Here is a 27,914-nt window from a genome sequence, read left to right as displayed (position 1 = left end):
GGAGAGGGGCGTCGCCCTCATCAGCGCGTTCTGCGGCGCCATCACGCGCGACGAGGAACAGCGACAGCACCTTCTGCAGGTCGTGGAGCGACACCGGGCGTTGCACCCGTGCGCGAAGTAGGCATGGGATGGCACGCACGGGCGGATTTCGTTTTTTTTTGCGGTCTAACAGTGTCACTAGTGTTGATGGACATTATAGACAGATGGACAGATGGACCAGTTAACATGGACCAACAATCTCACCAGTGTTGCAGGATAACCACGGTTGCCTTTTTTGCAAAACATGCGTTCCTGTCTTCCGTCTTTGAATTATTGCAAGTGCGAACTGAGCAAAACAAAATCCTTACTGTACGGGAGAAACCGTACTACCATTCAGCCCCGTAAGATTCTTTCCATAGGGGAAACTTTGGTCGCTCTGCGGGACGGGATAAAATTATCCGATCGGAATAAAATTTTGCACACATCCTTGTGTCATAGTATCGACAAGATTTCCGACCCGGCCCGACGAATCCGACAAACTTTTCCAAAATGGACCACCCTAGTGTGGGTGCCTGTGCATGTGGGTGTTTGGGGCACGGGGGCTGTAAATGTCAGTTATACCTCAGTGTCCCTTTTATATCAGCTTGGTCCATAAATCATTTATATCGGGGTAATAATAATTATTAATTTTTTTTTGCTTAGGGAAAGTACATCCTGACACCATGTCCTATCAGCTATGCAGAGGAGCAGTTGTTACACTTTTTTGGTCAGCTACTGGGCATCGCCATCCGTGCAGATGTGCCCCTTCCTTTGGACCTCCTGAGCTCTTTTTGGAAAGGTCTGGTGGGCGAGGCCCTCGACCCAGAGCAGGACCTACAGGAAGCAGATATGCTCACGTACAATTATGTCAAGAAGTTTGAAAATGTAAGAAATAGTACCTGTCCTCTTAATTTGTGTCAATCTCCTTTCGCCAGTTTAACTGTTAGCGGCAGTTCCGTCTCATAATGTCTCAACTGTTTGCGCTGTGTAGGTGAATGATGATGCTGAGCTGGAGGCACTCTGTGCTGAGATTTCCTCCCAGCACCATTCGGGCGAGAGTCCCGACACTCCCAGCAGGCCCTGCTGTACCTTTACCTACATCACCATGACTGGTGAGGAGGTGGAGCTTTGTCAAGGAGGGCGGAACCTCACTGTCAGGTGATTGTTGGGAGATATATTTTTTGCGTGTTAAATGAACAGTTTAACTCACTGTACTGTGTTTGGTTTACATATCCTGAATGTTCTTGTGTTTGTAGCTGGGAGAATAAGAATGTGTACGCACGGGCAGTACAGGGCCTTCGTTTGAGGGAGCTGCAGAATGTTGAGTGCATGACAGCGGTGCGTGCGGGGTTGGCGTCCATAATTCCCCTGCAGCTACTAACCATGCTCAGCCCACTGGAGATGGAGCTGAGGACCTGTGGCTTGCCCTACATTAACCTGGAATTCCTCAAGGTTTACCAGTCTTACATGCTATATTAGTCAAATAATGTTAATGGATCAGTGGCAGTTTGTATTCCTGATCACATTTTACCTTTTTTGATAGGCTCACACCATGTATCAGGTGGGTCTGATGGAAACGGACCAGCACATTGAGTTCTTCTGGACCGCTCTGGAGATGTTCACTCAGGAGGAGCTTTGCAAGTTCATCAAGTTTGCCTGCAACCAGGAACGTATCCCCTTCACTTGTCCCTGCAAGGACGGAGGACCCGATACGGCCCACGTCCCTCCATACCCCATGAAGATTGCTCCACCTGATGGAGCAGCAGGTAACGGTGATCAGCATCGTTGTCATTTAACAAGGAGGCTGTTGTTGCTGAATGACACTCTTTTTAGTTCAGTGGTAGCTTCTCATCTTGTCATCTTTGAATTTGACACGATCTTTGCTGAAAGTAGTGCAGACAAACTGCAACTCCTTATCACTTGCCGTAGATGTCCTAATGGAATCCAAGCATCGATGTTGTGGTAGTTATAAACCTGAAGACACCATCAGTGGTATAACGGAATGCTACACTGATGGTGCATAACTCTATTCTGACTTTCCTGTGCAGTGGTGCCTTAAGATATGAGTGACTTAACTTGAATATTTTGGGGGAGTTTAAAAAAAGCATATATATATATATAAAAGAATATGTACTAAAATAACGATGACCATGTCAATGTCCTTAAAAATGTACTTAAAGTGGTATGTAAGAGTGAAATTAGGGATGTTTGTTTGGAGATGATGTTTGACTTTGCTTGATTAGAACCCTGGTATTGTATACCCCCCCCCCCCCCCACACACACACATATACACACACACATCAAGCCAAACAGATTCAGCTTGGATGGATCCCCAGTAAAAGTAAATCAAAGGATAGTAACTTGCATTGTATAGCCTCATGCTACCTGTGAGTCAAGTATTAATCCATGACGAAACACTGCTGTCTCACTTGAAGTGTTATTGTGGTGTATAAATGGCCACAGGTTAATTGTGCCGTACTTTCTGCCATTTGGGGGAAGAGCATTTAATTGTCCTGCCTGTCACTATACGTCACTGGCATAGGTAGATGAACAAAGACGTATTCTTTGTAGTGTAAAAAAAATATATACCGTATTTTTCGGATTATAGGTCGCTCCGGATTATAAATCGCGCCAGCCAAAAAATGCATAATTAAGAAGGAAAAAACATACATAAGCCGCACTGGAGTATAAGTCGCATTTTTGAGGGAAATTTATTTGATAAAATCCAACACAAAAAACATACGTCATCTTGAAAGGCAATTTAAAATAAAAATAAAACTAGAGAACAACAGGCTGAATAAGTGTACGATATGCTAACGTTACATGACGCTCAACCCTGGAGAACCCATGGGGTCAAATTTGGCCCCTATAAATTCTGCTACTCAATTGCTACCCTTAAATCCCAAAGGGTCAAATTTGGCCCTAATCCTAAATTAGGATTAAAGCATTGAATATTTGAAAAAATATATATTTTGGTGTTCAGTGAACATATAGCAGTCATTTAATGTATAATTCATAATTTTCCAAAGAAGAAAAAAAGGGTTCTTGGGTTCTCCAGGGTTTTAAACAACGAACTGTGAATGTGCCTGGTATGTTCACGTAACATATTAAGAGTTATTTAGACAACTATAGCACAAAGAATATGCTCACAAATTTACCAAACCATCTGCATCACTCCGAATCACGAAATCCAATGAAATCTTCATGCTCGATGTCACTTTTAAACAACTCCGCCAACTCCGGAGGTAGAACATGCAGCGCTTCCTCTTCTATGTCGCTTACGTCAGAGTCATCGTCAGTTGTTTTTCTTAGTTACCGCCAACGTGGAAAGTATCAACACAGGCCGAGAGCACCCTCTTGCAGTTTAATGTGAAAATAACGTGATGTGTACAATGTGTGAACCATTTCACACACATCTCATCTCCATAGTCCAGAGTATAAGTCGCACCCCCGGCCAAACTATGAAAAAAACTGTGATTTATAGTCCGGAAAATACGGTAGATATATGAATATATATATTAAATCCCACGGCACACCTGATGATTTCACACGACACACTAATGTGCAACGCCACGTTGCCTGGTAATTACTGGTTTATATTATACTTTACATAAGTTGTATAGTCAGCGATTGTATCATATCTTCTTTCTATGCATGGCAGGTCAGCCGGACGCTCGCTACATCCGCGTGGAGACCTGTATGTTTATGGTCAAACTGCCTCAGTACACTTCTTTGGACGTGATGCTGGAGAAACTACGCTACGCCATTCACTACCGCGAGGACCCGCTCAGTGGCTAAGACTTGATGACCAAACTATGAAAAAAACTGTGATTTATAGTCCGGAAAATACGGTAGATATATGAATATATATATTAAATCCCACGGCACACCTGATGATTTCACACGACACACTAATGTGCAACGCCACGTTGCCTGGTAATTGCTGGTTTATATTATACTTTACATAAGTTGTATAGTCAGCGATTGTATCATATCTTCTTTCTATGCATGGCAGGTCAGCCGGACGCTCGCTACATCCGCGTGGAGACCTGTATGTTTATGGTCAAACTGCCTCAGTACACTTCTTTGGACGTGATGCTGGAGAAACTACCCTCCGCCATTCACTACCGCGAGGACCCGCTCAGTGGCTAAGACTTGATGACCCCCCCCCTCCCCCCTTTCATGAACCTCCTGACTCGCTCCATCCATCACCCGCACCCTGCAGTCTGCCTCAGAGATTTGCCTCTGATCTGCTCTATTCAAGTCACGATTTGATTTCATTAGCTTTTAATGCTTTGCATGTTGACCCCCGACTTTGTTCTTGACGTTCTCTTCATGATTCGTTTTTACTCCGTTTTTGCTGATACCCGGGACGATCATCACTAAACTCCTACACATTTGATGAGCATCTGTTCCCGTCGCAGTGAGTGAAACAACTATTACACTGGTTAATGATCATTCCCCAGAGCTTTTCGATTAATATACAACCTGACTCTAATGTATGTGCTGAAACCACTGCAGTGAGACAAGTTGGGAGCGTAGCGCTAAAAATTTAATCAGTGCAAAGGCTTCCATCCAAATTGCAAATGCGTTACCCAGCTGCCGCCTCCTGCGTTCCATCAGCGGGGACATGTTGTGAAACACGCCTTTACACTGAAATGAAAGCCCGAGTGAAGCTGCAAACACAAAATTATTGGAGTTGGTTTGACGTATGAAAGAGGAATCGTGTTGTGTGGGCTATAATGAAGTTACTGATTACAAAAAATAAAAGAATGGACAAATGTATGGCGATAAAACCTGAACCAATCTTACTAAGACTCTGAAGAGATGGTATTTAAGTAATCGTTCCACCTGAATAAGAGAATAATTCATTTTCCAGCTTTGGCATCATGGGGGTCCCATCGACTCTTGTCCCACAAGTTGCTTTGGCGTTGAACGGTACGAGTTGTGTTGTGAGACAGGAGGGGGGGAGACCTTGTTCTCATGAGCAGCCCCTCCCACCTGTGTGCTTTCGCTACTGAATGTGAAACAACCCCACTCCCTCTCCCCAACATGCACAATCTACACTCATACACTTGCTGGTGGTTGGGGGAGGGGGCAGTAAGTTTGCTTCAGTTTTGCCTTGTAACCGTTTTCTTTCATGGAAGAACAAGATTTTTTTTGTTGTTGTTTGTTTGTTTTTAAGACCCATATCCAAATGTTTATTTGTGTAAAAATATCTAATGTAAATAGACTGTTATGTTTGAGTGCGGTTTTTATTCATTGCTATTTCACCTTTTGTTTTGGTTTGCACTATTCTTCCAAGAAAAGATTCTTTAAAAAAAAAAACCAAACAAACAAAAAACGATGTGATGTCTGTTGGATATCGAGTTTGCTGTGGTCTTATTTTATTCTTTTTTGAGAAATCACTTGTCTCATACTCGGACGGATTCATTTTCTACAGCTCATGGTGCAACATGTTTTCTTGTGCGAGTAAAACAATTTGACCCGATCAAAGCAAATAACACGACAGAACTGATATGTGACACATTGCCTTGTTGACATGCCAGAGACTTCAGTTTTGATTATGTTTTTTGAGAGTGGAATATACCGCTGCTATTGGGGACGCTCTTGCTTCTACTCCCCCCCAAGGGGGAATTAGATGGGCGACGTAAAGGACTGTCATAGGAGGGGGAGTTGAGATAAAATGTGCTGTACATTTACTTGATATTTATTACAATTATTTATGGTTCCATTAACTTAACTTTTACTGTCTTACCTCTGCACATTGGAAAGTTAACATCTAAAATGGATTATACATACAGATGTAAAGAATCATGGCATTTGAGATTTCTGTGTCACAATAAAGACGTCTTCATGTACAAACATTGTGACTTCTTTCCTGCTCTGTTGAACTTGAAACCTCACCGCCGACTGGGGCTCCGTCAGTGGGTTTTGCTACGCATAATAAATTGGGTTGTTCTTCAGAGCATCATGGACGCTGCTCACGTGGGAAACATGTTTTGTCCACTATATGCCATGCTTTTTTTTTTTTTTGAAATGTATGGCCCCTTGACTGGCTTGTGTTACATCACTCGTAACCCTTGTATACCAGACACCTTTACAGTGCCGCATACTAGAGCAGACCAGTTCGTGCTGGATCTCATTCATGTACTCAGCAGTCTCCTTTGGTATGTTCAGTGCCATTCATTCCCATAGACTAAAGGGCTTACATAATTTATACATTCATTTATACAAAGTGCAATGTCAGCTTCTCGTTCCATTCCACAGCCTAGCCATTGCCTACGAGCATTGGTGGTGTATAACAGATGTATCATGTTGAGTTTAGTGAGTCTCATGAGTCATGTTTTAAAAAAAAAATTAAAAAAGGCCAACGGTAGGCTGTCACATTTCATTCAAATAGGCCTCACCCACTGACCAATGACAAGTCAGGAAATGGACCACATCCTTAATCCATCGGCCTATCCAACCAGCACCAGTTGAGTGTAAAATTACAGTGTGTCATGAAACATGCCACTGACCCATAGAGATCTTCTGTTGCATGCCATGTGCGTGTTACGTCACCGAGGTATGTGTCAGCTGCAGAGTGAGATCTTTCTTTGCAACATGTACACTGTGCGGTACACTATGTACTGTTTCGCTTGTGGTAAGTGTGACATATACACCAACCTCATTGTCTTTGTCTTATTTGTCCATAACAACAGTTGTGAGCTGCCCTAAAGCTGGTGTAAAATGAAAACAAATATTCAATCATACATGACTTTCTTTTTTAAAACTGCTACTTCAGTCTGAAATATACAAATCAAATATCATTTGGAGTTGTTTGACCTTTGAAACTACAATATGTTTACACAACACGTTTTCAAATTGATAAGAGTATTGATTTTCATAGACTATTTTCCAATGAGTATTTCTCCATTTATCCATCCATCCATCATCCATCCATTTGGATTTGAATTGCGGGTGCTCAGTTTTCCTAAACCATTCATATTAAAAAGCCATAGGACAGAAAAGAATGCTATACATTTTTACAACTCTGTAAAAATAGATATCATATTGAATTTTTGGGGGGTTGAATTTTTGTAAAATTTAAACACCAAAAGAAATTATGGTAAAATATTCAAGTTAAATTACTTTACTATGCTAGTACTTAGTTTACTAAGTACATAATACAACACGACAGGTAATTAGTAGCTGTATCAGAATGCATTTAAAAAAATAGCCCTCCCAAACGTGATAGCGACACACTTATCATTACAGTTGCAAGGCACACTTGAAAGAAAGCGTAAAGGATGCTTTGGATAAGGAAAATGTACGTTATCTGGTGGGCAAATATAACATTGGAGAAATGAAAACCAGTCCAATTGTTACTATTTATGTAATAATAAATGTGTGTGTGCGTGTGTGTGTGTGTGCGCGCGCGCACGTGCGTGCGTGCGTGAGAGAGAGAGAGCGAGAGAGAGAGAAAGAGAGAGTGGCAGTGGTAGTTGTTATTTTTCAATTCCTCAAGTCATCATCAAGAAATGAAGGATGTAATATTCAGAAATATAATTTATTCATTCATTAGAGTACAAAAACAAGCACAGATCTATTGATTTTGTTTTCCTACAGTGGTTCCAATTATATTTTAAGACAACACCCTTTCTGCAACGTAGCTCTACATCTCTCAGTCCCTGTGCTCACTAAGTATTTCACAGTCTGGAATGATTTGGTCTCTGGAGCATATGGAAAATGGAACAGTTTTTGCGAGGAGATGATGGATAGGCAGGAAGGGGGAAAAAAAAAGACACTAAAAAGAAGCGAGGCAACGCTAGAGAATACCAAGTTGTTTTTTCAACCTCCGTAGCTGCTCCATGCTGATGTTGTTGCCTCCGCACACAACAAGGACCACAGGACCCAGCTGCCTCTCCAGCTTGCCCTCATCCTGCAGCCTTTTGATGACATCACTGTACACCGCCGCGAGAGCAGCACCACACGCGGGTTCCACCAGAATCTTCTCATCATCTGCACATGGAGGAACCCACAGAAGAGGTCAATGTCACGTCTGTTTTTGATTTTGAACCAATCGGGTATAGTTGGTACTCACCTAAGAAGCGTTCCAAGGCCTTTATGGCCTCCTGGTCTGTGACTATTTCTGATAAGACCGTGTGCTCCTGCACCAGTTTAAGAGTCTGTGCAGAGACCCTTGTCAGGCCTAGTGTGGTGGCAACACTGGAAAAACAAAACTGCATTTAGCCGCAAACACCCACATGCAATGTATTGAGTGGACACCAATCGTAGCTGGTGTACCTGGTGATAGCAGGTAAAGTGACAAGCTCCCCTGCCTTCATGGCTGCATTAAGGCTATGAGCCCCGACGGTCTCCATGGCAACAATGGGCACGTCCGCCCAGCCGGCACGCCGCAGGCCCTCCACTACCCCATTGAGCAGCCCGCCGCCTCCCACCGACAGCACGATGGCGCCTGGCTTCTCTTTCATGTTTTGCTCCAGTTCCCGCACCAGAGATGTGTGGCCCTCCCTAGAAACGCAGCACAACATCGACGTCACTTCTACTACAGGAACATTAGCTCGGCATGCATTGGCGAGAGCATTCATAGGTTAGCTCGTTGTCTTTGATTCTTGGCCTGTGTAAAGCGGTCATAACAGAATGTTTACTGGACCTTAGAAACGGATTAGTTATACTTTGTGTGAAATCTGTTCCTGTTTATCTGAACACACAGCTATTATTCTGCTGCAGAAATGGATCCACAAGTTTATTGTAACTTCTTCCATCTCGTGGAAGAGCTTTTGACTGTTCTGCCTGGCTGTCACTATATGTCACTGGCGTAGATGAACAAAGATGCATTATTTGTAACAAATAAATAATATTTGGTGGGGAAAAAAAAAAAGTGAAATTGAACAATTTGGTTTGGACTTATTGGATTTTAGACCAACCACGCAATGTAATGTGCCCTAAATCAGTGATTCTGAACCTTTTTTCAATGGTGTGCCCCCTGTGAAATATCGTTTCCTGTAGTACTCCTTAACCAGCGCAAAACATTTTTAGTTGAAATCAACAACAGAAACAAAAATGACTTAAAACAGAGTGCTGTGCCATCATTGTCTGATTCATTAAACTTAGAAACTCCAGTTGTATAGTTGTCTCAATAAAGTTCTAGAAGTCAAAAATGAGACTTAATTAATTTCCGACTTTTTGTCAAAGCCCAGTGAGCTGACGAAAAAGATGAATTCAGTTTGAAATTTCCTCCTCCTGTTCATAATGGTGCGGGCTTACCAAAACTGGGGTTAAACAAGCTTTTGAAAGATTTCTGAAATATGTAGATTTTCTTTTCCTTTTTGTGGCAGTCGGTCTAATAAAGCATATGTGCATGATGTAATGCTTCCCTGTGTGTCTTAGAACTTTTTCCTTTTAGAGAGAAGGTGGAGAATGTACGATATGTTATGGATTATTAAAATTATTTCTCATATAGACTCACCAGATGAGGGGGTCATCAAAGGGAGAGATGAATATCCAGCCCGGGTTGTTCACCACAAGCTGCTGTCCGTAGTCAATGCTTTCATTCAGAGCCTGAAAAAGAACCACCTGTGATTCTTGTTCGGGGTTCTCCTTTCACGTCAGGTCAAGTGCAATTCAATAAATGATTAGCCTACCGTGCCGTGGATGACCACAGTAGCCCCCTCGTCCCGCAGACGGTCCACTGTGGGCTTTGGCGTAACACTGGGCACCACGATGGTTGCAGGCACTCCCAGTTTGCGGGCTGAATAGGCCGCAGCCATCCCTGCATTTCCTCCTGTAGGAATAAGTTGGACGTGAAATATTTAAACACAGTTCCAATGGAAAATGAAAACTCATCTTGGAGCAGCACTCACCTGAACAGCAGACAAACCTCTCACACCCTCGCTCAGCCCACTGCAGATTAAATGCAAAATGAAACAATCATAAAGTGTTTTTATCTTAACTTGGGTTTGTCCATTTCTGACACTAAGAAGAAAAAAAAACCAAAGCATGACTATGGCTTACAGTCTTGCACAGGTGTCCGATGCCCCTGATCTTAAAGGAGCCTGTAGGCTGGGACGAGTCCAGTTTGAGGCAAACTGGGGTTCGTGCCACTTTTGTCAGGGCGAGGCTCTCTCTGACCGGGGTGACCACGTGAAGTTGCTGTTGGGTCTTCATGTCTCTGGGGAGCATATTACTCTGGCTTATATTACACATTTCAGTGTTTGCAACAGTGCATATGGATGCATGGACCCTGGAAAAAAATGCAAGCGTTCTTCAACTTACCCCAAGCAGATTGGTGACTGGATGAGACGTTCAAGAATGATCATCTCCTGGTTCAGCCAAAGCCCATATATACCTGCCTGTGTGGTAGGCTCGCCAAAGGAGGACCACTTGTGGACCAATCAGCTTTGCATTCCTTTACAAGCCACGTCCTCTCTTGGACAGCCAGTAAAATTGAGAATGAACTTCATTTGATTTCCTCCAGCTCTCCAAACAAACACACAAAGGATGAATGAGTACTGTATCTTGTGGAAGTTCTTTCAAATCCACGTTCACCAACAATGGATATTAACTCTTATTCCAAAATTTGTTTCGGACTCACCTTCATGAACACAGAGTTCTTTACTTGCAGTCTATTTCTCAAAAATGAAACCTACTAAATGAAACATTCTTACATTTCTGGTTATTTTGTCTTTGTGAAATATGAAACATAGGTACATAAAAAGAAGATATACTTTTTTTTTTACAAATTTAAATGGAGGTAAATGCATTTTCTTGTTTTCTTTTTACTACTACTCATGGGCATTTTTTCTTTTATATTACTCATTCAGTCCTTGTCACATTTTTTGTCTCATTGCCCTGTGTGTCTGCATCAATTCAGATAATAATAATAATAAAACAAATTATAAATCCCAGTAACTCAAATTTCCAGAATCATGAACAATGTGTGTCTGCTAACATCAAAGTATGCGATTTGGAGCAAAACAAAGGGAAATCAAGACCAATGTATTGTATTTGGTTATACACCATGCTAAATGAAACGGAATGATCGTTGCATAAACGTTGGCCTGTTCAACGCCCTTGAAACCATCCGATGACAATTTTACACGCTGTCCTCGTCGTGAGGGTTCCCCCCTCTAAAGGAGTTGCGCACAGTCACCGTGCACCGTCATTACCAAAAGAGTCGACTCTATTTTAGCTCTATTCTCCACTACCAAAAGGAGCGCAGGAGTGAAGGGGAGCAACCCCAAACCTGCCCGATCCGGTGGGCTTGTGGCGTTCACTGCCACCGCGTCTATTAAAAGAACAGCAGGGTTAACGTATACGATGTGTTCCATGCATCCAGCCCACTAGTTTTATTCAGCCTTTTAGCTGTACTGTAGAAATAATTATTTGATACTCTGCTAAATTTAGACATTTGCTCGAAAACAAATAAATTAACAGACTCCAAGTTTGTGCCTTATTGTAATAGACACAATATCAATCAAAAATGAATAACTTTATAAAGATTATAAGAGTAAAATAAGTACAGTATTCTACAGTCTCCTACTACCAGACAATCGTTTTGCCCCACACAGAATGGTCGGTGCCAATGTAATCCTCCACAGGCCAACTCATCAAATTTGTTGTCAGACTGTATAGAAACGAACTCAATTGAATTAAATTCAGGACAAGCTGCACTGCTTCGAATAAGAACAAGGCTGTGAACAGAGAGGAGTTGCCAATTTAGCTTTTGGCTAAATATTTAGCATCTTTTTCGACTGCTCAAGCGCCTTTTTTTTTAAGTGACTCAATGGCGAGTTTAATTCCCAAACATACAACACTAGAAATGATAATTTTCCAATGATGTTGAGTATTATAAGAGAGCAGCCTCATGGAAAGCAATCATGGAGTCATTCGCGTTATGGTGCACATTATTATGGTGGAAAAGCAGTGCTTTATCAACATGTTGGAAAATTTTGATCCAAGGTATGTGCTTAAAAACCACAAATGCTTCGCCAAGGGTGCTTTTCCTCACCTGTCCAACTCTACACAAGAAAGAGCAATAAAAAGCCAAAAACATTTCCCGCTTGCATGACGGATGTCAGATTTATGATGTCACAATCATCTCAGAGCTTTTAATTGGCCCAAAGCTAAGGTAGCGAGGATTCGTTGGTTTAATATTTGTTTTATTGTCACACTGGTGTATTGAAAATAAATAAATAAATAAAAAAAGATTCACCATATTATTGCTCCAAACCATGGATCACACACTCAAGGGACTAAAGGCAAATTGTCAAATTGTTGCCGACCTGTACAAAACTGAAATGGGCTAGGAAACAACCAAGAAAGGACTTGGTGAAAAGGTTGACAACTGTTGTCATCATTCAAATGTGGAACACCCCAATGACCATAATTTTCCCTCAGTCTGGCATAAGGATGATCATGAGAAGGGTACAGGAACAGCCTCATAGTATATGACTGGCACTTGTTAATGATCTGCAAGCAAGAAAATAGTTGGCAACACATTGCTGGATTAGACTGAAATCTTGCAGTGCCTGCACGGTCCCCCATGCACAAGAAGGCAGGTGGAGAGAGCAGCCTTTAAGTTTGCCAATTAATATCATAATGACTCAGAGAAGGCAGCCCAGTGCTCGACTGGTTAGCGTGTCCGCCTCACAGTGCGGGGGTACAGTGTTCGATTCCAGGCCCTGGCCTTCCTGTGTGAAATTTGCATGTTCTCCACGTGCCTGCGTGGGGTTTCTTCGGGTACTACGGTTTCCTGCCACATTTCCAAAACCATGCTTGGCAGGTTAATGGAACACTCTAAATTGTCCCCCGGTGTGAGTGTGAGCGCGAATGGTTGTTTTTGTATGTGTGCCCTGCAATTGGCTGCCAACCAGTTCAGGGTGTACCCTGCCTACTGCCCGAAGACAGCTGGGATTGGCTCCAGCATGCCAGCGACACTCGTGAGGACAAGTGGATCAGAAAATGGATGGATGGACGACTCTGACAGTGCGTGCAAGAAAGTGCTGTGGTCAAATGAAACCAAAGTTGACCAGGGTGACTTCATCACAGTGAACAGAAAAAAAAGATCATCAAAAATGGGTCATGGATCGGCGTTCCATCATGAAAATGACCCAAAACATACTGTACTGAGAGGGTCATTAAAGAGTGGCAGAAGAACAAGCCTATTGAGGTAATGGAGTTGCCTCGTCAGTCTTCATACCTCCACCAAACAGAGAAGCTGTGGAGAGAGCTGAAGTTTCTTGGCTGAAATTCAGATGAGTGGGCCAAAATCCTTCCTAAACTGTGTGCAAACCTGGTGATCAACTCTGTGATGGTGCCAACAAGGCTTTCTCCACAAAGGACTATTACTTAGTTTTAGGACTAAATGGGAATGAAATACCACACTGCCCACCCTAAAACATAAAAAACAAACAAACAAACAAACAAAAACAAACTCTAGTACGTAATCAAAATAATCCTTTTTTCCACATTTTTAGACAGTTGACCCAGATAATGAGAACTTGGCAGCATCTGAAAAAAATCCCATAATTTACTTCAGTTCAAGGGTGTACTTTTTATCATGTGGTATGAGGAATCATCCCCATCTGTAAAGAAAAGCACGCCCACCCCAACTTTTCGTCCTCATGAGACTCCAATGGTTTGTTTTGCAGCGCCTCCTGTTGTTTACAGGCTGCCATAGCATACATGAGGAGTTTATTTTTTAAAAAACTATTGCGGACACTTGGCACTCTTTGTTGATAGCGTGACAGCATTTTCTTGAAAGTCGCAATGGCAATGTTTTGTTAAGCTAACAGGAATATAAAATATCTCATTAACTTTGTGGGCATCACATTCTATTCCCAAAACAAGCGGATGTGTTGAATCTTCAATTTAATGCATCTTAATTCAGTGACTACTTGATGTTAAGTTCATATAATGAGGTAACATTTTTTATGCAGAAGAGAGTTTCACTATATTGTGACATGAAAAACTCTTATTTTAGCTGTGTCCGTATTTCAGTGCTATATCCTTCAGGGGCTTCTTTTAAAGGCTGCCCCAATTGGGCACATTCAAATGCAGCCCACAAACATGGCCTTCTTTTGCCCTTCTCTCTCTCTTTTTTTTTTTTTTGTAGGACGCACCACAACGGTCTGCCGTAGTAGTATTTCAATATCCAAATGAAAAGTTAAAATTGGTCTTACTCATTTGATCATTGACTATCAGATACGTTGAACTCTGTGTGGCTGTAAAACTTCAAAATCCATCCCTTCTCTACACCGCTTGTCCTCATTAGGATCAAACCGATGAGTGTACATCAGTTGCACGGAACACGGGCCAAACAACTATTCACACTCACATTCATGCCTATGGCCAATTTACAATCTCCAATTAGCCAACCATGAATATATGACATAAAGCCAGAATATCTGAAGGAAATTTAAACAAACATGAGGAGAACAAACGAATTCCACACAGGAAAGTTTTCTCTGAGATTCACCCCACTGAACTTCGTCAATAACTGAGAGAAAGGCTCAAGAGTTCAACTTATATGAAAAATTTTGGAGTCTTAAAACAAACGTTGCATTTAAATTTTTATTCTGTGTTTATATATGTATCGATCTATCTGACTGTACAGTCATTTTATCTGTATGCTGTTAAAATATAAGTGCCAAAAGGAGGACAGCCAAAATTAGAACGTTAGGGCTGGAAAACCCATGCCACAGCTCGTCATCCTCTTATTTTATTAAGCATCTTTTTTTTTTCAATAACCTGCACGTAAAACACAGGCACACACACGCACTAACCCCCCAAAAAAGTCCTCAGGTGGGCAATGAGTGCCACTACCCCTCGCCCTACAGGACGTAGTCGCGCCTCGGTTTGTGTTGAAAATTAAGCAAAACAAACAAAAACACATAGTCGCTTTGGGCTCGGCGTCCAAATCTTTTCAAAACACCTACTAAAGTGGTGGCAGTGTGCTCTTAATGTCGTGACTGAGGTTGCCACCTCACAGCATTCAGAAAGTCGTCCTCTATGGCAACAGCAGGAAAAGAAAAAAAAAGAAAACATTTGACAACATGGCGCACTTTCCCTGAGAAAACTTTCTGCTGAAAGCCACTCACACATCTACTTTGGTGGACTTTGCCTGCAATTGAACGACTCTCGACTGCGAAGTGGACGGTGGTGGTTTTCAGAACTCTTTCTTATTGCACGAAAAGTCGATTTTTGAAATAAAAGCCGAGGAGCAGTGTGATGGGATGAGAGCAAAGAACCGGAGCCAGGATGGAGAAACAAGCGACTTTGAAAGAAAAGGTAAAATAGATGAAAACACATCAATGGACCCAAAACAAAGAGGCAATCGTCTCTGTTGTGTTCATGTCATTGGCCGCACAAAACTTTTTTTTTTTAATCTCGCGCCCTGCACCGGAAATGACCATTTGTGCACGAACCTCCGTCAAAAGCTATTTATTGATTTTCCAGTCGAGCGTGCTGTAATGTCGTGCGCGGTACGTGCGTGCGGTCTCGCTGCGATTTCAGACGGCATGAGGAAGGTACACATTTGATCTAACTACAAAGGTGCTGTAGCGGTCTTGAGTTTGTCAGATTTAAACCTTTGCGCATTTGTGATTGTAATCCAACAGAATGTGCGTTTGTGGAGAGTCAACACCGAATGATAGGATTGAGCCTTTTTAGCATTCTTATGATTGAAGAATCTGTGAGCCAACAGACCAAAATATCACATCCTCGTCATCAATTTGATGAGTTCCTTCTCCTAATCAGTAACCTCAGCATGCAGGATTCTTAAATGTGGGTGTCTATTCTTTTAATTTAATTCTTCCTACTGTGAGCAAGCCTTTAAATGTCAAAATGACAGTTATTGTTAGCTGCAGTTTGAAATTGAATGATAATGTTTATATGACTAAAAGGATAATGTGTTACTTCTGCTGCAAGACTTTCAAAAATGAAACGTAACGCAACATAATATTCGTGTTGTTTTTCTTTTTAACTTCAGTTGGAGATTTCATTGTGGTGGTTTTATCGTAAAGTACATCAAATGATAAGCAAAAACATCTTTGAGGGAGAGCATTTTTTTGGACCGTATGAATGAAAAACAATGGCCAAAAATTACAGGCAAAGTGACACTTCATTATTCCTTTATATTTCCTCACCACCCAAAGCCTGTGTTGCCTGCCTGTGTTCTATTCTGTCTGCCTCTGGAAGTAATTACCAAGCCTGCCCGTATCCCAGAATTCAGTTTGAGAAGAAGGGGTGGTGAGAAGGAGGTGGAAGGGAGGCCCGGCCCAGTAACAAGCAACTAGAGATGACTTTCAAGTCAGTCATATATTGTGAGTCATCCGCGCTAAATTGATAAATGGCTCGCTTTTATACTCATTTGTCAACCAGCTGGGTTACTATGGCAACATGATAAGAAGGGAAGCGGAATCTTGTACTTTTTTGTTGCACCCGACTCCCTTAAAACATAATATAAGTACTGTACAGAAAAAAACGTTTTTTTTTCTCCATATTGACTCTCTTGTTACATCAGTTGAATTCTTTTAAATGTATGATAATTTAGTTATTGAGGAGAAATCTGATTTACGGTACAAAAGTATTGATTTTGTTTGTAATTGGAGAGCAAGAAAAAAAATCCCCACATGATAAGATTTGTGGATTATTTGGTTGGGTTTATGTTGCACAGTAGTGGCTTGTCAACAGACCTCTTGGGCTGTGTATCACTGAACACTTTTGTCACTTTCTTCTATTGGTTTGAAGCAAGTTAATGTTGTAGTCGTTTAACCTTCATGCAGTCGCATCAGGCCAAGCTATTTGGCTCATGCCTGTGTAGTTTTTTATAGATTTTTGCACACTGACATTGACTGTGCCCTGAAAGAGCATCCAGAAAAATCGTTGTTTGCAGTTGCATTCACAATCTAATGGGAGCCAAGACAAAAGTTTTCTGAAAAATTGATGCGTTTCCAAAGATGCACATTTTTCACCTCGGATTGTTATTCATTTAACAAAATATGCTTGTCAAAGGTGTCTCGTAAGACGTGAATGTGAGTGTGAATAGTTGTTTGCCTGTATGCACCCTGTGATTGACTGGCGACGGGTCGGCTGCGGTTGGCTTCAAACTCACCTTTGACCCGTGGGCAGGATCAGCATTACAGGAAATGGATGGATGGAAGGAGACATGATGGAATGGTTCCCCTTTGCCATGTTGCGGTCTCATCATACTACAGTGCCATCCTCTTTCAAGCAGGACGTAGCCTGCTAACCTACAGACAAAAAAACGAATCCAAACCATTTCTGAATCCATCATTTTTGTTAACAGCTCAACCTCAGTGTATGATGTTAGTGTTATGTTGCTGCACTTGCTCATTGTGTGAGATAATTACATATGATAGTCATATTCCACATCTTATATTCTACCTTCTTAAGTTTTGATTTTGAATTTTCTATTGTATAGAGTATCGCTTCTCTAACTTCGAAGTACGTTAAAACACTTTCTCCTCATTCACCAACTCATGATGCAACATCAGCAGCATATGGAGGCTCAGTCTATTTCTCAGGGGTGCTTTGACACGATCACAAGAGCTCAGGATTGAATCCACCACCATCGGGTTGCGGGACTTCACCCAGACAGTCATCCATACTGCCCACTTCTAGTCACTTGCATCCTTCTATCCGTCCATTTTCTATGCTACTAATCCTCATGAGGGTTGCAGTTAAGCTGGAACCTATCCCAGCTGACTTTGGGTGAGAGGTTGGCGGTGGGCTAGACCCTGGACTGCGTGCCAGCCAGTCGCAGGAAACATATAAACTAACAACCATTCACACTCACATTAACTACAAAGGACATTTTGGGGTCTGCAATGAAGCAATCAGGTTTTTGGAATGTGGGATATAGCCGGAATAATGAGAACATGCAAAGGAAGGTCGAAACTCCAAGCTTAGAACTGTGAGGGCGGATGTGCTAATCACCGTGCCACCGCATATGCATACACGCTCCCTCAATTGTGTCTGAGTGCGAGCAGGCGACTTTTGACCTCGGCCTGACTTTGATCTTCTCATTCCATCTCCGAAGGTTTCAATCTCCGTCTCTCGGACAGTGGGCCGACCTGCGCGCCGCGCCTCGGTAGACAACGGACCCAGGTGCGGTCTAAGCAAAGCAGAGTTCATGGAGAAAGTTCAACGCAGCAACGAGGCGTGTCAGCGGGGGGACTTTCAGGCGGCCGTCGAGTTGTATGGCGAAGCCTTGCAAGCTGACCAACAGAATTGTGTCCTGTACAGTAACCGGTCCGCCGCGCTCCTCAAACTCGGCCAACCCCAGGCAGCTCTGGACGATGCAGAAAAAGCGTGCGAGCTCAACCCTAAATGGCCTAAGGTAAGAGTCGTTCGGTATTGATGCGCCGCCGAAGTTTATTCACGTTTTATGTTGAGGAATTCTATTTGCGGCCACTGTTTGACATAAAATATTAATTGTACATTTATTCTAAAAAAATAATCTATATTGACATAGTGTGAGGACACCCAAAAACTGATTTACTAAGATGATATAGATTTTTTTTTAAATTCCTTGGGCAGAAAATGAATCAAAGGAAAGTCAGTCAGGCAAATTTGGAAAGCCACCGATTCAACTATCTTTGCACCACATTCATACACAAAAGTAACCAAATCGTGAGGATAAATCCACAACAAGAGACATATCAGTGAAAGTACAATGTCGAATCTTTTACGATGCACCATGCGTTTGATCGCCTTAGGTTGTGCAGTTGTGTCTGTTTCGTATGTATTTTTACATTAAAAAATAGAAGACAAAAGTTGCCATAGACTGTGTTGGTTTAACTTTTGCCAATGTTGTCTGTAAATCTGTGTAATCTTCGGAGAAAGTGCAACTACATATATGGTCTTATTTTTGGTGTACATTTGTTAAGCACCATTACACAATTCCATCATGAATTATGATCCCAATCATCATGAGAAAAATACATCCCTGACCTAATTCACTAATGGCATCACAGATAAAATACTGTGGAGAGACATGTCATGCATTATCAACGTACTCAGTAGTTATTTCCTATTTTTAGTGTCATTGCTCGTCCCTGATCTTTCTGTCAGTGGTGTTGTTTGTTAAGAGTTCATGAACGAAAACAAAACAACCGACACCACATTGGCATTCCTCTTGTCCGGCAGGTTGTCCAAAGAATTACCACAGCTATCCAACATTTTGGCTTCCTCTCTGTGGCCGAGCCCACACAGTGAGAAGTATTTTAGCGAGCGACACACACATACACACACACCATTGCACAGCCTTGCCCGTGACAACGTGTGTGAACAAGTAATCTGTACCTTTTACCCTTTACTGTTAGAACATTTGTAACCATGGTAACCACACAAGAATAGGAAGACCTCCCCAAATATTCTCGAGAAAACTGTACAGCTAAATTCAAAAGCTTTACTGCTCAGTGATTGTCGCGCTAGTCATCAGTAGCCGACACACTTTTTGGAGTTCTTCTCTTTGATCTTGTCCAAACCATGTGCACTATTAACCTGTGATAGATTTCACATCAGTTGCAGCCCAATTCCTCACAGTGAGAGCGATTTTTATCGATTACGTGATTTAGCGTGGAGAGAGGCTTTTGTCTTTCCAACAGAGAGATTGATGATATTGTGGTAGAGTGATATTGATGCTAATTTGTCACCACGGTAATCCATCACATCTCTTCTTTGGTCTGAGGTCAGGTCACGTATCTTCAGATCCTCAGGTAGGTTTTCTTCTGAGCCTGTCACTTCGTATTTGACCCAATGATTTTTGGGGGACTTGCATCATCATTCACTGACATGTGTTAGCGTGTACCGTCTTCCCTCCTGTTGTCAGTTTGCTTGAAGGACATTTTATTCACATATTTCACTACCTATTCAATCCTGTCACACTGAAGTAAAATTGAATCACTTCTCCAATCATGCCGGTTGTTCTTCTTTGTATGCTGTCCAAGTACAAAGCAGTCTTTGTGATGTGACTGGGGGAGGGAGCCAGTGTTATCCTCCTCTTTGCTTAACTCTCTTGGTCAAATTTGCTACTGTGGCCTCACTGTCAATGCTTGGCCTCGCCATTATCTTTTCATTTGGTCCACAAGGCTAACAGATTTATTTATGAGACTTTTTCAAAATGAGGGTTCGTGGTTTATTTTCCTTGAAACACCACTAGGGGACAATGTTGCCAAATAGGTCGTTTGTTGTTCAACGTCTTGATGTGTGCAGAATGAAGAGGCGGTCAAAGCAATTTGATTTTATAACTTGCTTTTTTTTTTTTTAAGCAAAAGAAAATCTAGCACAATGTTCAACATGGGGGCATAAGTGAATATAATGTACTCTGGCGCTCCTCATTCTCACAGGACATTGGTTCAACACTTTCTTTAATGTGAAATAAATGTTAAGAAATATTTGAATAAAAACTTAGTTCAGTGCACTGCAGAATGGTAGGTACTAGATAAAATAATTACATTAACTCCTGTGAGTGTGGGGAAATGCTTAATAGTGTAGGCTTCATGTTCATCCATCGCCAATAGTTTGAGCAATTCCATTCATCTGATTGTGAGGCTTGTTGGATGTAGCAACAGGGATTAAAGTGTGGTGGCATTCAGATCTTGTTTGAGTACATAATATCATCAATCATACCTTCCCATGACTGGGCTTCTGGATTGGCCTGTCAAATTTTGACAGGCATGGTTTTGCTGCCCCAGGCACCAGTGAGCAGCCCACCCTCCCGAAGAAGTCTGAGAGGTGTGAAGGCACCTCCCCCCACCTCGCTCCCCGTCGAATGTGTCAGCTCTTACGGCTGTGAGTGCCAACAAACACATTCTGAAAGAAGAAAGAGAATCTGCAGTTTAATGGCCCAAGACAGCTTTAGGCCTTTTGTACCTCACCCTGGTTCTGAATCTAAAATGCATAACGGATAGCAAAATGGTATGTCATTTCACAGAAGAGAGCCATGTCTCCTTGCATTTTGTCTTACTAAGTCAAATGTGGGAGGAGAAAATCCATTTAGGTTTGTTTCTTTTTCCATATTTACGGTGGCCGACAGGGGCAAATGTGTTGTAAATGCAGAAATACTTAAAAAAAAAAAAAGGAAAAAAAGATCCGAACAAAAAAAAAGCAGACAACCACACACATGCAAACTTTAAAAAAAACATGCAAAACCGCAAAAAACTAACGCCGCAAGACAGAAATGCTGCAACCGGCCAAATGTTGCAAACACAGGAATGATGCAAACTAAAAGCAAAAATAAATTCATAAATAATAATGATAACAAGAAAGAAATCCTGCAATCACAGCAACAACGTGAATGCAAACTTTACAAACCACAAAACATATGCAACAAACAAAAACAAAAAAAAAAAACGCTCTCATCTTCGCTCTCGTCTTTGCCAACAGCAGCACTGTGGTCGATGTTGTTTAGTTTGTGATGCAGTTGTGCATGCTAACATCTTAAAAGGAGCCCTGACTGTCGTGACGTTTGCTCTATATGATTTATTTGGTTGTTGGGAACATAACTATCAGATCAAGTTTTCGAAAATAATTTCCAGTTGAATAAATTTTGAAGCACATTTATTTTCACGTACGCCGCTATTGTCTCAATGCATTCTGGGTAGTGATATGGAATGGTTGTTGCTGTCCAGCGAGCAAAACAAATGGAAATTCCTACTCGCATCAGACTGAATCAACAGCTCCTGTACTAGTTGCGGTACACTCCTTTGTGCCCCAATTTTAACGATTCCAGACAATAGACTGATTTCAAAACAATCAACAAAATAGTGTCCCTAATTTGTTCAGCTTTGGCAGAGTACTGTGTTCCTCTGACTTACAGACTAGTTTGAAGTGAAAGCCATAACGTGTGTATCAAACTTTAGCCATTACTTTTAGACAGATGCCTGTTCCCTTTTGTTGTGCTTTGTACTCAAAGGGGTGTTTTGGGGATTCTTTGTTGGCCCATCACACCTTAAGCATTTTTGTTCAGGCAAGTGACTGGGAGGACAATAACTTTCTCTCGATTGATGCCTTGCCTGTTCGGCTCCTCCATCTGGTCCCTCCTCCTCCTCCTCCTCCTCCTCCTCCTCCTCTTTCTCACCGCTGCTGTTTCAGTGGCATGTTAAATAAACAAGGCTCTCTGCTATCACTCCTGTGCTCCAGCCTGAGAGCTGACAGGAGAGTTCCCTGGGAGCCAAAAAGACGAGTGGCACTGCAGCACTGAGAGGCGAGCATTTGCATATCTTCTGATTATAGCCTATGATGGTGCCTATCGAGGGTATTCTATCTCCTTGTCGGAAGCTCTTACTCAGAGTGATTGTTGAAGTCCTACAAATGTCCCAGATGATGCCACTTATTGTGTATATATTGTTTGTTTTTTTTTGGCCGAGCGAAAAAAAAAAAAGTTTGACTGGTTTGACTGAGACAATGACAATACAAAAAGGTCAAGGCGCGTGGCATGCAGAGAGGGGATGTAATTACAGCTGCAGCATATCCAGCAATTGTGTGAAGGATGCTGAACTGCTGATGAGACTTGAAAGCTTCTTTTACGCAAAGGCTGGGTGATGACTCTTGTTTTTTTTTTTTTTTTCAATATACAATTAAAATTTTTTAGCCGTATTAGTGCAGTCAAACTTCCATCTACCACGTATTCAATGCAGTGTTGAACAGCAAAACTACATTCATTTCATTCTTGTCTCCTAGTGAGCTGAACCACCTTGATGAAGGCAATTAAACCCAGAAAAACAATTTTGTCCTGCTGAAACGGGACCATTTTGTAATGGTGACCTTGTCTAATGCAAGTGATCCAGCCCCCATCCCACCCAACATGGGCAAAGCTAATGGATAGTACTGATGTGATTGATGTGATGACAAGGGGCATAGCTCGAGGTGGCGACACTTAAAAGCTCAGAGAAGGCACATTCGAGTTCCTGCAAGATGCCGCATGTATACTTTTGTCTCTCCTGACACAATTCTTAAGCACCAAGCAGCCAAATTAGTGTACAGACGTGTATGTAGCGGACACATTACCAAACACAAATACGCCCGCACCCGCGCCACCTCAACAATTTCACAGAGCAAGCCAGCCAGTTATCACAAGCAAATGCTTTTACGCAGATTTACGGATCCACCGAAGCTCAATGTACAGTAGCTGTGATACCATTTTGGCTTTGGTGTCCTGTTTGGGACGGTGGAGTTCTGCAGTTACTTAACTCTTTCATTCCACAAGATGTACTTGTACGTCTTTTTAAAATTAGGCCCCGCCTACCAAGGACGTACTTTTTTTTGCGTCATAGAGAGGAGGAGGGTTTGATGCAATCTGTGAATGAGAATAAGCCGTTTGCCTTGTTAATCGTGTAAAAAAGCGACCAGTAGGTGGCAGTGGTGCCTCACGTGATTGAAATGCATGCTTTTTCAAAAAACTCTTTTTGTCCGTTTTTTGCCCAGGAATCGCTATGTCCATGAAACTTAACCATTTTGTAATGCCGATTGCTGAAGAATGGAAAAAGATAGAAACACTTTTCTTTCTGCTGAAAGAAGAGAGTCCAAACTTTATTTTGGTAGGCTCCATGTTTATATAGCATTATAACGAAATATTCTGTGGGCCTTGAAATATCAGTCAAAATCCAGTAAAACGCTGGGATTGAGGGGGTTGCTGCAGTGAAAATGGCTGGGATTGAATGAGTTAAAAGTGGCAGATATTCACCCAGCCTCGGTGCCAAGTCCACAATGCGGAAGAGCACACTGTTGAATTTTCATATAAAGTGAGAAAAATTCACTTAGTTATTTTATTTCACACTTGATGGCTGTGCTGGCCCTCCAACCATCCAACGACTGTATACAAGCATTTAAAAAGTCACATTTCCATATTATTTCCCTCGAGGAAGTGTGACTCATGTCCTTTGAACTAAAGTGATGGCCCTTGATGCCTGATTTTGAAAGACCGTTCCGTGTAGCAAAGAAAGGTGCTCACCTTCAATTTATTTGTTGGGATGATTTATTTATTTATTTATTCAAATTTGGGTAATTTCCGTAGTTCAAAGCATGTTCCCGCTGACATGCATTAAATGCGCTAACAACATGGCTGGAAACAGAGTGGCACTTGTTTACAAAGACAGTGCATTGCCACTAGTAATGTGGTCTCTCTATTTAGGGATTTTTTTTCTGACATTTCTAGCAGCTATTGAACCCCGCCGCGCCCTCCCTCACCCCCACCCGCTGAGAAATACCCATGAGCGCAGCCATTTTTATGTTCACATTTTCCACATGATGAGAGTAACTGAGGCAGTAATGTTGAACATTCCCAAAGAGCATGTACTCATTTATATGTTGCAAAAACACAGATTTATTGACGTGTTGGAAACGTTTGACCCGAGGTATGTGCATCCAAGCTGCAAATATTTTGTCACCTGTGAAGTTCTACATGGGATCCTAGCTTGAGATACTTGTTGTGAGTGGAGAGTGACTCTTATGTTCATATGTGGAGCAGTCAAGTCATGCAGTTGGATATCATGTTAAATTTCTGAACATTTTAAATGTTCACTTATTGAGGATTATGTTCACATTCTTGTTTTTACTAGAGAGATTTTTTTTTTTTTACAAGAGCATTTATTTTCTCATCAGTATAGAAAAAAACATTTTTATTATTTCTGTGCTTGTGGAGGCTCTCAGTCGTACAGGAAAGTTCCATCGTAGAAAGTGTTCTGTCAGTCGTCATCTGTACCTGTGGGTAAAAAACAAAAAAAACACTCAAGAAAAGACTTTATCAACACAAATGGAAAAACAATGATAACAAAAGTGCAGTATACGCACACTTAAAAGAAACAAACCACACAATTGAAGATGAACAAGTAAAAATCCTAGGAACAGAAAAGAGATGGTTTGAAAGGGGAGTAAAGGAAGCGATTTTTGTTAAAAAATTTTCACCCTCTCTGAACCGTGAAGGAGGTATCAGATTTAACCTGTCTCCTATTTACAATAACTTGTTGACCAGTAAGGGACATAGACATGCTGATCAGGCTAACTGAAAGTAGCTATTCAGCCTTAGCCCAAACAATAGGCCTAATCAAGACCCAATGATAGGGAGTTTAGAAACCAATGGGCCTCTTCACCATAGGGGCGTGACTAACCATCCCCACCCAGTCCTCAAACAGGCCACGCTCAGCCTTTTAGCGCAGAGCAACTTCCCGGAGTCTTCACGGAGACTTCAGGGTTGTCTACCGCTGACGAAGCTTCTGTGAGAGAAGCGAAACGTCCTTTTTTGTTTTTTTTTTTTTTTTTTTTTTACCCACAGGTATTATTTCTGTGGAAATTCATGTACATTAATGCTTGGGGGGGAAAAAAAAACCACTGCATTTTTTATGGGAGACACTGGAAAGCCTGTAACATGTACATAAAGTGGCCTATAGGGTAGGCGATAGACATGGACTGATAGAGTCAAGATCTCCAAGCACGACTGTTGACTCTTCAGGGTGTATTCTTGGTTCTTGAAAATCTTTCAATTCAAATACGATTGCCTAAGATGTTGATATTGTCAACTGTGTGCTATTGTTAGATGACACAATTATGCTTAATGCATCTATTTGCTTTTAGAGCAACAGCGAGATCGTTGATTTTCTCCAAACTGGTGTGCTCCCTAAAAAAACATTGAGCATGGAAATTGCCGGAGTGATTGTGCAAGAGCAAAAAAGATCATTACATTATAGTTTATATGGCATATTGTGACATTTTCAAATAAACCTTGAGAAAAAATCTTTTATCGCAGCGGATTGCCTGCATTCACAGGGATTAGTTTGCATCCTGAGTTGCGATATCCTAATTCGTCCAAACATTTCCTCATGAAGACAAGATGCATCCCCTGCCGTTGGGTCATGACAAGGTCTTGCCTTCAGTTTTTTTCTTTTCTACCGAAATGCTGTTTTCCACTGTCGCTCACCACGGAGAGACTCGAGTCATGAACCACTAATAAGAGGGTTCCATTTTGCTTCCACCCAGCCGAGGCTTGAACTAATGAACAAATTAAATGAACGGCATTTAATTACAGGCCGGCGTGAGCGAGACGGACAGAAGGTTGGCGCTAGCGGGCACAAACCTGAAATTATTTGTCTGGAAAATTGTGAAATGAGCGTGAGCAGTTAAACTCCGTCTTTTTCCTTTTGGACGGCTTTGTGGCCGGCCAACATTCAACATGTACGGTTGGAGGGAAAGTGACCACACACAAGTCTGCTGTTTTGATTTGAAGACACTTCCCTGGCACAGCTGTTTCGCTTAAAACACACATGAGAGGAAACCCACCCTGGCTTGTCATATTCAGTAAAGGCGGCCCGTATTCTACATTTTGCGGGACCTTTAGAAGTTACAATTTATGTAGAATAAAAATTCTGCTCCTTCCCTGTGTCTATAATGCATACAGACACTACAATGCAATCGTGGCATTTACATGAACCGGCTAGATGCAGTTGGCACTTCATTTCAATCTATTATCACACGCTACAATTTCCTGATCTAATTGACGTTTTCCCAAATTGTCTTTGCTTCAGGTCTGATAAATTGTCAGTGCGTAATGTTCCGTAGCTTGGGCATGATATGCACAAGACGCCTGAAATATTTAATTTGTAACCAGAATGACATTTCACGATACCGTTTTTTTTTTTTTTTTACTCTTTACTTTAGTTGAGTGAGTCCTAGGAGTCTACATTCCACTTATAATGAGGACTCTCCATGTTGGTAGCCAAGTGGTTTTCCGTTCTACCACCCAGGCACTCCACCAAATTGTAGCGTCTCATAAAATAGAATTCCTTCACATGGAAGACCAGGAATACTCCCACCAAAAATGAAAATAGGCCCAATTCTTTTCCTCCTTTGTGTCATCACATGAAACCTCAATATCGTTGGATGAAAAAAAATGTTGACAAAGAAAAGACTTGCTGGGTTGGACGATGTGATGCTGTTCATTGCGCTTGTGTTAACCGACCTTTCATCCCAAAGCTATCCTCGAGATGTGCATGACTCATGGCTCGGGAGGCGTCATGTCGAGGGTGATGTCACACCGATGGTCCATCACCACCTGCTGGCCAGCCGGCACAGCATCCCCCCCCCCAAAAAAAAACAACATTTTTTTTGTTTCAAGTTTCATATTTGACTCAACACTCATACAAACCTTAAAAAAAAATAGATGCATGGACAAACATACACACACATTCACAAACACACACTGTATTTGGAGGCGATGACATCCGAAAACTGAAACGAGATTGAGTGCAGAACAATTTGCGCGGGATCATCTGTGGGGGTCTTGCATGGGAAAGGAGGGTGCTTGATAAATACTATATTTCAAAAGCATACATTATTGAAATTGAAACAACATAGCCGACCTTTCGGTTTGGTGGGAAAAGTGGTAAGAAAAAGATTTAAAAACAACAGCGTTGACCAAAGTGCTCTACGAATGATTTAAAAAACACATGATATACAACAAACAATAAAAAACAAACAAACAAAAAAAACAAAACATAAAATGGTTTCTTTGTGTCCTTGAAACATTTTGCATATGGATGAAAACTATTCCGATTCACACACACAGCTGCAAAAAATTGCCCCAAGAGACATCTTTCACACATTTCATAGCCGCTTGTCCTCTAGGTCTTATCTAAAAGTGTGTTTTTAACATTCTACTTAGTGTATATCTGATATTAATGTGTTTTGATGGTCAAAATGTTCACCCTGGCCCCGGAGAAGCTTTATCAAGCAACCGTTGCCGCAGTTGCCATTGATGAATGGACGTGCCACACTTTACTTGCCCGCACCCGAGTTGGAGAAATGCAGCTTTTAGCGTCTTTATAAGGGAGCAATAAAACCAGCGTTCTATAAAAATGTTCATTTTAGAC

The 27,914-nt window shown here is 41.7% G+C and overlaps 3 protein-coding genes across 5 annotated transcripts in view; 2 read left to right on the top strand and 1 right to left on the bottom strand.

Moving 5' to 3' along the window:
* hectd4 (HECT domain E3 ubiquitin protein ligase 4) overlaps positions 1-3,823 on the top strand; it is a 37,740-nt gene extending 33,917 nt beyond the window's left edge. For both annotated transcript variants that reach the window (XM_019885234.1, XM_019885233.1), the window contains exons 72-76: positions 682-903; positions 1,010-1,176; positions 1,275-1,470; positions 1,562-1,784; positions 3,680-3,823. In XM_019885234.1, coding sequence (XP_019740793.1) covers positions 682-903; positions 1,010-1,176; positions 1,275-1,470; positions 1,562-1,784; positions 3,680-3,816 — 945 coding nt within the window. In that variant the 3' untranslated portion in view covers positions 3,817-3,823. The remainder of the gene's footprint in view (positions 1-681; positions 904-1,009; positions 1,177-1,274; positions 1,471-1,561; positions 1,785-3,679) is intronic.
* Positions 3,824-7,566: 3,743 nt separating this feature from the next.
* On the bottom strand, positions 7,567-10,481 carry LOC109524949 (L-serine dehydratase/L-threonine deaminase). The gene is made up of 8 exons (XM_019885105.1): positions 10,300-10,481; positions 10,039-10,195; positions 9,888-9,927; positions 9,669-9,808; positions 9,494-9,585; positions 8,308-8,535; positions 8,105-8,229; positions 7,567-8,022 (listed from the first exon to the last, which is right to left on the bottom strand). Exons 1-8 carry the CDS (start codon positions 10,341-10,343, stop codon positions 7,829-7,831), a joined length of 1,020 nt encoding a protein of 339 aa, XP_019740664.1. The 5' UTR covers positions 10,344-10,481; the 3' UTR covers positions 7,567-7,828.
* Positions 10,482-14,848: 4,367 nt separating this feature from the next.
* The window catches only part of LOC109525017 (tetratricopeptide repeat protein 28), a 185,100-nt gene continuing 172,034 nt past the window's right edge, over positions 14,849-27,914 (top strand). Inside the window, exons 1-2 of one of the 2 annotated variants that reach the window (XM_019885235.1) lie at positions 14,849-15,315; positions 18,089-18,388. In XM_019885235.1, the coding sequence (XP_019740794.1) occupies positions 15,286-15,315; positions 18,089-18,388 (330 nt within the window). In that variant the 5' untranslated portion in view covers positions 14,849-15,285. The remainder of the gene's footprint in view (positions 15,316-18,088; positions 18,389-27,914) is intronic. The other variant, XM_019885236.1, reaches the window with a different exon arrangement.

This window comes from Hippocampus comes, unplaced genomic scaffold, assembly GCF_001891065.2.
Source record: "Hippocampus comes isolate QL1 unplaced genomic scaffold, H_comes_QL1_v1.1 scaffold45, whole genome shotgun sequence".
In the NCBI taxonomy this organism is placed as follows: Eukaryota; Metazoa; Chordata; class Actinopteri; order Syngnathiformes; family Syngnathidae; genus Hippocampus; species Hippocampus comes.
The sequence above is the reverse complement of the archived record's forward strand: the minus strand, read 5'-3'. Positions and strand labels throughout refer to the sequence as shown.